This window comes from Emiliania huxleyi (genome assembly GCF_000372725.1).
Source record: "Emiliania huxleyi CCMP1516 unplaced genomic scaffold EMIHUscaffold_26, whole genome shotgun sequence".
Lineage (NCBI taxonomy): Eukaryota > Haptophyta > Isochrysidales > Noelaerhabdaceae > Emiliania > Emiliania huxleyi.
The window spans coordinates 875,985-885,984 of NW_005200088.1; the positions used below are offsets into that span (position 1 = coordinate 875,985).

The 10,000-nt window shown below is 63.8% G+C and overlaps 2 protein-coding genes across 2 annotated transcripts in view; one reads left to right on the plus strand and one right to left on the minus strand.

The window, feature by feature from the left end:
• Nucleotides 1-3,134, plus strand: part of EMIHUDRAFT_450484 (hypothetical protein) — a 4,100-nt gene extending 966 nt beyond the window's left edge. The window contains exons 6-14 of the mRNA XM_005777610.1: nt 71-139; nt 592-625; nt 948-997; nt 1,149-1,205; nt 1,275-1,394; nt 2,054-2,172; nt 2,244-2,311; nt 2,378-2,424; nt 2,503-3,134. Of these exons, the coding sequence (XP_005777667.1) occupies nt 71-139; nt 592-625; nt 948-997; nt 1,149-1,205; nt 1,275-1,394; nt 2,054-2,172; nt 2,244-2,311; nt 2,378-2,424; nt 2,503-2,820 (882 nt within the window). The 3' untranslated portion in view covers nt 2,821-3,134. The remainder of the gene's footprint in view (nt 1-70; nt 140-591; nt 626-947; nt 998-1,148; nt 1,206-1,274; nt 1,395-2,053; nt 2,173-2,243; nt 2,312-2,377; nt 2,425-2,502) is intronic.
• Nucleotides 3,135-6,559: 3,425 nt separating this feature from the next.
• Nucleotides 6,560-7,958, minus strand: EMIHUDRAFT_435308 (hypothetical protein). Its single transcript, XM_005777611.1, has 3 exons — nt 7,931-7,958; nt 7,603-7,752; nt 6,560-7,505 (listed from the first exon to the last, which is right to left on the minus strand). Exons 2-3 carry the CDS (start codon nt 7,717-7,719, stop codon nt 7,149-7,151), a joined length of 474 nt encoding a protein of 157 aa, XP_005777668.1. The 5' UTR covers nt 7,720-7,752; nt 7,931-7,958; the 3' UTR covers nt 6,560-7,148.
• Nucleotides 7,959-10,000: the final 2,042 nt, after the last annotated feature.

Below are 10,000 nucleotides of genomic sequence, written 5' to 3' on the forward strand. Positions count from 1 at the left end.
CCCCTTCCCCCCCCCGGAACCCGCGGCCCCCCAACCCCCCCCCCCCCCCCCCCGAACACCCCCCCGCCAGGTCCTCGCCAACCTCGAGTACCGCGAGACGGCCAACCGGGAGGCGGAGAAGCAGAAGGAGCTTGACGCGGTGCGGCAGAGTAGCCGCGGCGCAGCCCCGCCCCCCTCTGTCGCTCCTCGACGGCTCTCTCCCCCTTCCTTACGCAAACACACGACACTTGGCCCAAGATCGCACAAGCACAGGCAGTCGAGAAGGGAGAGAGCAGCGACGACAGTCAGAAGGCAGCACCGGGTCCCGGGAAGGCGAATGCGATGACGCGGCCTCTAGTGTGGCCCCCTCCCTCGCAGGTGCGACAGAGCATCTCCCCATATCTCCCCATATCTCCCCATATCTCCCCACATCTCCTCCCTCGCAGGTGCGACAGAGCATCTCCCCATATCTCCCCATATCTCCCCATATCTCCCCATATCTCCCCACATCTCCCCACATCTCCTCCCTCGCAGGTGCGACAGAGCATCTCCCCATATCTCCCCATATCTCCCCATATCTCCCCACATCTCCCCACATCTCCTCCCTCGCAGGTGCGACAGAGCATCCGCGACCTGCCGGGCGGCGGTGAGAGACACTTCCTAGACACTTCCTAGCCACTTCCTAGACACTTCCTAGACACTTCCTAGACACTTCCTAGACACTTCCTAGACACTTCCTAGACACTTCATAGACACTTCCTAGACACTTCCTAGACACCTCCTAGACACCTCCTAGACACGTCCTAGACACTTCCTAGACACTTCCTAGACACTTCCTAGACACTTCCTAGACACTTCCTAGACACTTCCTAGACACGTCCTAGACTGCCGGGCGGCGGTGCCGTCGAGCCCGCGCGACGGACGAGACTCTCAACTCGTGGTGAAGGATTGATGAACTCATCAACTAGGGGCCGTCGAGCCCGAGATCGACGAGGTCCAGGCCTCCATCAACAAGAAGGAGCGATCGAGCGATCCCGCGCCTCTCGCCTCGCAAGGACGGGGTGTGCGAAGTCTTCAGACGCCACGGCTGTAGGTGCTCGAGATTCAGCGCAGCTCGGAGACACCTCCGAGACACCTCCGAGACACTTCCGAGACACCTCCTGCTGTAGGAGCTCGAGATTCAGCGCAGCTCCGGCGCGGTCGAGACGATTGGGTCGCGGCTCAAGGAGACGCGCCACCAGCCAGGAGGGAAAAAGGGAATGCGCCCTCTCAGCGTGTTTCTTTCGCTTCTACAGGAGACGCGCACGCAGCTCAACGAGCACCGCTACCGGCACATCGACGACCGGCACGCCAAGAAGCTGATCGAGGTGAAGACGGTCTCTCTCGTCATCGGCGACCTCGACCGCTACTACAAGGCCACTGCCGAGACACTCCCTAGACACTTCCTAGACACCTCCGAGACACTTCCGAGACACTTCCGAGACACCTCCGAGACACTTCCGAGACACTTCCGAGACACTCCCTAGACACTTCCTAGACACCTCCGAGACACCTCCGAGACACGTCCGAGACACCTCCTAGACACCTCCTAGACACCTCCTAGACACCTCCTAGACACTCCCTAGACACTTCCTAGACACTTCCTAGACACCCCCGAGACACTTCCGAGACACTTCCGAGGCACTTCCGAGACACTTCCGAGACACTCCCTAGACACTCCCTAGACACTTCCGAGACACCTCCGAGACACTTCCGAGACACTTCCGAGACACTCCCTAGACACTTCCTAGACACTTCCGAGACACCTCCGAGACACTTCCGAGACACTTCCGAGACACTCCCTAGACACTTCCTAGACACGTCCGAGACACGTCCGAGACACGTCCGAGACACGTCCGAGACACCTCCGAGACACTTCCGAGACACTTCCGAGACACTTCCGAGACACGTCCGAGACACTTCCGAGACACCTCCGAGACACGTCCGAGACACGTCCGAGACACCTCCGAGACACGTCCGAGACTCGTCCGAGACTCGTCCGAGACTCGTCCATGACCTCGACCGACACTACAAGGCGCTCGACCGCGCGCTGATCCGCTTCCACCAGACAAAGATGGAGGAGATCAACCGCTCGACCAAGGAGCTGTGGAACAAGACCTACAAGGGCTCCGACATCGACGGGATCGAGATCAAGTCTGAGCACGAGGGGGGCACCGACTCGGGCGCTGTGAAGAGCGTCTCTGCACACCTCCTGCTGTGAATAGGTCCGAGCACGAGGGGTACACCGACTCGGGCGCGCGCAAGCACTCGTACCGCGTGATGATGCGCAAGGGCGACAACCTGCTCGACATGCTGAACCTTCTAGGAGCCTTCTAGGAGCCTTCTAGGAACCTTCTAGGTGACAACCTGCTCGACATGCGCGGCCGCTGCTCCGCGGGGCAGAAGGTGCCAGCTCGCCCTGGCCGCTCCTCCGGCGGAAGAGAGGGCTGAGACTCGATCGCCCATGGGCCACTCGCTCGCCAGGTGCTCGCCTGCCTCGTCATCCGGCTCGCCCTCGCCGAGTCGTTTTGCATCAACTGCGGCATCCTGGCGCTCGACGAGCCGTCGACCAACCTCGACACGGCCAACGCCGAGGCCTTCGCCTCCGCGCTGCACGAGGTGATCGAGCACCGCAAGCAGCAAAAGAACTTCCAGCTCGTCGTCATCACGCACGACGAGAAGTTCGTCAAGAGCCTCGGCGCCTCGGGCTACTGCAACCACTACTACCGCGTCTCCAAGCAGACGACGGGCGGCGAGATCCACTCTGCTATCGAGCAGGTGGCCATCTCGCAGTTTGACTGAGAGGCGGCGCGGCGCCGCGGAGCAGGAACGAGGAAGGGTTCTGTTTACATTGAATGTACGTTGCGCGGGCGCGTTCATGTGGGCCTTGGAGAGGGGCAGGTGTGTTTTCCGGTACGGAGCACGACACAAACAGCCGGGGAGAGCGGAGTGCGGGGAGACAAAAGGTCAAGGACCCGCGAGTCTCGCGCACCTTGAGGGGCGGGGATACGGGGTGTGGAGGGTGAGTTGACCAGGGGGTTGTGCGCCGGGCCCTCCTGCTCCGCCGCAGGCGCCTGTTGATAGGTCCATGTGATAGCCCTGGATGGGCAATGCATACGCCTCACTGGACCTCAGATCGCCCGACCGCGTCCCGGTGCTCTGCCGTCGGATTTGTGACGCCGCCACACCGCGCCGCGGCCGGGGGCCCTCCGGAGGCCGAGGATGGCCGTGGCGGACCGGGACGAGCTCTGGGAGGGGGAGTGTCAGTGAGTATATTGTAGAGACTAACCATGTGCACAATAACTCTCAGTCTAGCTAAGCGAGGGGAGGCGATTCCGGGGCCGTACAGCAGCTTGACGGCGTGCTTCGCCGGCGTGCGTCCCGGGGAGCGGTGCCGGAGCGCGGCGAAATCGGGGGACACCGTCACCGACGAGCGCGTTGGAGTATTCACTCCGGACAAAGACGGGTACACGCACACGAGCCGCGGTCGTATACCCGTCATAGCGGCGAGGCGCGGGACCGTCTGTGGCGAAGTGGGTCGCGTCCCCCGATTTCGGTCAACCCAGCATCCACACCCTTTATGCGCGCCTTGCCCCTTGCGCGGAAAACTAAGAGAGAAACCTCTGCGCCATCGGAAACGGGTATTACGTACTGTAGGTCAAGGTGAGCATGTAAACCTTCCCAAAGAATGCCCCCGAGTTCATTTTAATAATCTAGGTCTAGGGTATCCAGGCTCCGGGCCGGTGTGCGGGGAGCGAACCTTAGCGACCGCCCAGAAGCTTTCTGAGCGAACCAATCGGGCCAGGATCATCAGTGTATGTCCCCTCCACACCATCGTGGGCGTTTGAGCGATATTTGAGGAGCACCGCCACTATGAAGTTCGGCCGGGTGGTCTGCAGACCCCCCCCCCCCCCCAGCAGCAGAGCGTATGATGTAACATACTTGACACCCCCCCTTGGCACTTGAAGCACTTGGCGCCTTGTGATTTTCGTGCGAAGCTGCGGATCTCGGCCCGCCGTCCTCCGCTCGCGCCGGCCGCCCATGCGCTCGCGGGGCTCCCCGACGCGGCTGGCCTCGTGCTGATGGACCCAGCCGAGGTGCCCAATGGAGCGGCGCCGACGCGCCCCGCGCGACCACCAGCCAGCTTTTCGAGGGGCCCGAGGACGGTGCGTCGAGAGAGCTGACACTCAAAGTAGCTGTCGAGTTTTTTGCCTCTTTTTGAGCGCTGCTGCTGCACACCCAGCCCACCAGTGATACGAGACGCACCGGATTCAACCCTGGCAGCGCTTGACCGCCACCCCGGTGACCGCCCACAGGTGGCTGTTCGCGGGCGCGGCGAGCGTGCCGCTTGAGCGGACCAGGCTGAAGCCACCTCAGGACCCCACCTCGAGCCGGTGGCGCCACCCGCGACGCTGTCCGCCTTCGCCGCGCCAGCCGCCGGCTCGCTGCAGCCGCAGCGCGCGGTACCCGACCACCGGCGCGCCCGCCCGCTCGCCTCCTGCGCGCCTCACACACAGTGATCACCTCGCGAGCGGCCGACAAAGTGAGCGCACGACCACCTCCCTCTCACTCACGCTCTGACCGATGCTCAGCCCGTTTGTTCTCGCCGAGAGGGCGCTCAGGCAACCATCGCTGGCCTCTCGGCCGGCTCACGGCCGCTCAAAAGGTCGCGGACCCGCCCGTCGCTTGCCGCCCAGCGTGGAGAGCATACGAGGGGTGCGAATACAAGGGGCACAACAGAACACGCTTGGGCTCGTGTCCTCTCACGCTTGAGCTCGTGACCTCTCGAGTGCACTTGCAAGACAAAGATCGGTCTTCCGCTTCTAGCGCTGTGAGTGCCGGCTGCGTCAGCGATGCTGCCGCGAGCAAGCCGAGCAGCAGCCCGAGGACGGCGCACGCCGCCGCGCAGGCCGCGCCGGCGACGCCGTCCGGCCCGCCCAGCAGCGCCGAGGCGGCCCACACGAGCGCAGCAGCGCCGATGCCGGTCGCGGCCGCGGCGGCGAGAGCATACTGAGCAGGCTGCCGTCGAGCGACGAGCCATGCTGGCTCGTCGCAGGCGATGAGATCGAGGAGCCGATCGGAGCGTCGCAGAGGCTGCCGACCACTGTCGTTCGCCCTCGGGCCCAGGGGTGGAAGGCAAGCTTCCTGGCGTTTCTGGCGAGCGTCCAGACGTCGCAGAGCATCCGGCAGGCGCGCAGCGACCCAAATTTTTGCTCACCGCACGGCCGTGCGAGCCGTCGGTCGGTGGTGATGGTCGGCGTCGGCGCGCGCCGACCGACGCGGCGGCGGTGGGCGTCATGTGGCGCGTTTTGGGACTAGACATTGTCCGAATTGCGGCGGACGTCCCTCGCCAAGAGTACAAACAAGGGCACAACGACAACCTCGAGAGGACACATGCGCCCGTGAATCAGCCGTGAGCCCCCCTCCAACCCACCCGCGCTAGGTCTCGGGGGACGCAGGGGTCAGCCCCGCGCGACCTCGGAAACTAGCCGGGGCAGTCGCTGAGCCGCACCGGAGAGGCCTCTGTTCCGAGTCTCCTGAGCCGGCCGCCACCTGCCCCGCGCCACAGTCTGCCCCCCCCCCCCACCCCCCCGAGCTCTTCTCCGCTTGTTGGCCCGCCTGAGCACGCCCGGGTGTGCACGCCTTTCGACGACCGTGTGTGCCTCGCTGCTTCCGAGCGGTACCCGCCCATGTCCAGTCTGCTTGGCTGGTCGCTGGAGCCGGGCCCGGACACAATATATGTTTGAGAAAAACGGCACCCGTTAGATAAAGTACAGATTACCCTTTTGTCTTCCCAGCCTGCGAGCGCACTTTTTGCTCAATTACCCTCAATCCACCTGAGCTTTTTTTCAATAAGTATTTTCGTTTTCACATGGTTGTCTCTCCACTCTCGCAGTACGCAGACGCGCAGAGTCGCACCCAGAGTTTCACACCGTGACGCACACACACACGAGTCACGACACACGTGTGAAATTACCACTCTCTCTGCCTGCGTCTCGAGCCCTAAGATACGTGCCCGGATAGTACCTTACTGAAAGCATTCCGAATCATAAAGGTGTGCCTTACTTAGAGCCGTATATGGCTCTCATCCGTGTAGAGCAGGCGGACATCGCTTCCAAGGAGGGGGGCGCACTTCTACTCACACCACATGCTAGGGGGGGGGTCCGACCCCCCCTGAGGGAGGGTGTAGAGGATGTAGAGTGTAGAGCGCTGTAGAGCTGTAGAGATGTAGAGCGCTCTGGAGCGCTGTAGAGCGCTGTAGAGCTGTAGAGCTCTACATCCGCCGCGGGACGAACTGCGTGCGTTGTAGAGCGATGTAGAGGCGCTCTACAACGTGAAATCTCTACAACAAACTCTACATCAAAAGCGGCGAACGAGGCACGGTCGCTCTCCGACATGAGGCGCGTTGCACTCGCCAGTGCTGCCCTGGCCTTCTGTCTGCCCGCCCAATGGGTGGGAGGTGCCTCTGCTGCTGTGGCATGCCTCACGGCTGCGACTGGCCGGCGCCTCGGCGCGTCAGCTCGGCTCGGCGTAGCGATAGTGGCCAGCGCAACTCGCCTGGACTCAACGCTCAGCCAGGAGCTCCCGCACGCGCTGGCGCGAGTCATGGCGCATGCAACGCGTCTGAATGCTCGCCTCGCCTTGCGCAAATGCGACCGTCCTCGCCGCCGACAGTCCATCGCCTGCTAAAGAAGCACTGCGACGAATGCGGCACCGGCGACGCATGGCAGGCTGGTCATGACGCAGTTATGGGGTGTTGTGTGCCATCAGAGTGACTCTCTGTGTGTCAGGGATAGTCAGGGCCGTCCATCAGAGCTCCAGTAAGCTCGGAGACACCCCATTAGTGCGACTCGACCTCTTTGAGTCACTGCCTTCCCGGCGGGTGGCTTGGCTGTAGAGCCTCTACAACAAACTCTACAACAAAATCGCGCTCTACATCGCTCTACAACGCACGCAGTTCGTCCCGTGCCCGATGTAGAGCTCTACAGCTCTACAGCGCTCCAGAGCGCTCTACATCTCTACAGCTCTACAGCGCTCTACACTCTACATCCTCTACACCCTCCCTCAGGACCCCCCCCCAGAGGCTTCACCACAAGCTAGGGGGGGAGGTCCGCCCCCCCCCAGAGGCTTCACCAAATGGGGGGGTAGACTTGGTAGACCGCGGTAGACTGATCTAGCCCTTTTTCAGCCGCTAGTGTCGGCGGCGCGGCTCCATGGCCACCCCCTCCCGTCAAGCACTGCGCCTCCAGATTCAGGAACATACTGTGCTCAATGTCCACGCCCGGCGGGTCCGGTTGGGAGAAGCAGGCTGCAGTAAACCCCACAGCGGCACAGATCGGCTCGATGTAGTCGCGGCACTTCTTCTCGCACGCGTCGGACGGGACGGCAAAGCTGGCGGTTGGCGAGTCGGCGGGGCACGGCGGGCTGGGGCCCGTGCCTCCGATGGGGCACTTGGTCCACTCCTCGCCGCACGGAAACTTGCACGCCTGTTTATGCACAGAGGGGAGCAATGAGTGGAACACGTGTCATCTCGAGTGCTGGCTGGAGTACAGAAAGTGGAGGGAGCATCTAGGCTTTGCGGACCCACTGCCCGACGCCGGTGGCGGTGACGGGGTAGCCGCCGTGTGCGATGCACCCCTCGGGGCCTGGGTCCGGCCGAGGTGCGAAAGACAAGGCCACTCCGAGGAGCCACCACGCCATGGCCGCGCAGCCTCAGTTGGGTCGTCGCCTGAGCACAACAGATGAGGCTGAGCTGTGAGTCTGTAGTCGTCAGCGTCGGGGGTGCCAGAGGCGCATGGCTGAGGTCATGGCCGCGGCTGGCGTGTGCAGGCGTGGCGTCGAATTGACGCGGCTGCAGGTGCGGGCGGTCGCGATCGTCAGAGAGGGCCGGGGAGAGCGCACGCCTGGGGCTGCCTGACGCTTGGGCCGAGGCCGAGGAGTTTGACGATGAATTTCAGCGTTTTAGAATCTTACAAAAATAACTCACTCGCTCAGCGGAGCTGGGAATAGGACCGCCGCAAGCGGCGTGGCGTGGAGCGGTTGAGCATCCCTCCGGGGGCCCCTCTGCGCCGGGGAGGCGTTGTTGGAGGCTAGGACGCAAGCGTCCGTCGCCCTTTTCAAACTCGGGGCCCACTCCGCTACGCTCCGACCCGAATTTGGAGGGCCTAAAAATTTAAGGTGTTGCTGCGCAAAAGGGGTCGGACACAGGGCGCAGCTCATGCTAAGAGCTAGAAGAGGAGATAGAGAGACAACCACCCTGCGGTTATTGCGTACACCAACACCACAAAAGCTCTCTCTCTCCTGTCCTCACTCACTCCAGGGGGGTCACAACTACTGAGTCCTTCGAGTTGCCGACCGAGATGATATGGTGTGGCTCGCCGCTCTCGAGCCAGCCGAGCAGATGGAAGTGAATCTGCCCCCTCCCCGCCGCTCCCTGGTCCCGGAAGCGACGGCGGAAGGCGTGGTGGATCTTTGAGTTTATTTCATGATGGACTACAAGGACTGGGGGGTTCAATCGGGAGGCAGGGGGTTCAACCAGGCGACGGTGGACATTGGGCCATCGCGGGGACGGGTCCGTCCGGAGGGCGACCCCGGCAGATCCGGATGGTCTTCACGCCGGGGTCCCGTACCATGCGGAATCGACCCTATGTATGTATGACCCTATCCAGTGCTCAAGTGCTCAAGTGAACAGCCGTGAATGCCGGGGCCCGCCCCCCGTGTGTACCAGTTGTATCGCCGCTGTGGGTGGCTGGGCGTTCGTGTGTGTATGTTGCCCGGCGCCCGCCAGAGCGCTCGCGGCTCGCGTAAGTCCACGTCGACAGGCCTCCTCTCCTTCATCGCGCTCGTCCTGTTTGCAACCTTCTTCATCGTCACCGCCGCCTACGTGCTCGAGCGCTCGGACGCGGTCACGAGCGGCTCTGAGCGGCAGCAGAAGCGGCAGCGGCACCTCGCAGCGGCGCCGGAGGTGGCCTTCACGGGCGCCGCCGCACTGGCGGTGGGGGCCTCCGAAGCGCCGGCCGACGATTCGCCTGCCGACGATTCGCCTGCCAAAGCCTCCGCCGAGGCCTCCGCGCCACCGGACCGCGGCGCACCCTCGGGCGGCAGTCTCTCCGGGCTGCAGCCGCACCCGGAGCCGGCGTGCGCCGCGCTCCTCAAGGAGAGCGCCGACGTGATGTTCATGGTGGTTGGCGGGCGAGGCTACCACGACGTGCGGACGAGGGTCATCCTCCGCTCGTGGGCGCGCTGCCTCGCCCACTTCGGCACACCCTAACCCTAACCCTAACCCTGACCCTGACCCTGACCCTGACCCTGACCCTACCCCAAGGCGCGCTGCCTCGCCCACGTGCTTGTCTTCACCGACCCGTCGCTCGACGTGGGCGAGTACCTCCCCTGCCCCCGCGGTACCCGGACCCATACCCTACCCCCACGGTACCCGAACCCTAGGCGAGTACCTCTCGCCCCACCGGTCCGTCTACCTGCTCGCCGGCGACGCGTGGCGGCGGCGGCCCTACCTGCCGATGTCCCACATGGACGCGCTGCACCGCACGATCACGCGCGCCCCCACTCGACCGCCGCCAACCTGTCCCCACGGCACCCCTCCCCTACCCCCGCGGTACCCGAACCCTAGGCGCCCCCACTCGACCGCCGCCAACCTGTCCTGGTACTTTTTGGTCTCGGACCGCACGTTTGTCGACGTGCGGCCGCTGCTGCGCACCGTCGCCGCGCTCCGGCCGTCGGCAAAGGCGTACTACGGCGCCATCGCGGAGTCGTCGCACAAGGAGTCGTTTGGCTTCCACGAGTACGTCGACCTGAACGGCGGCGTGCTCCTCGCGGCGGGTGGAGGGGTGGACTAGTGACCGAGCCAGTTCCATCGACTGAGTAGGCGGCGTGCTCCTGTCGGCGGAGCTGATGCGAAGGGTGGCCGACCCGCAGGCTTGCTCGAGATCGGCCGAGATGGCCCGAGATCGCGATCTCGGGGGGC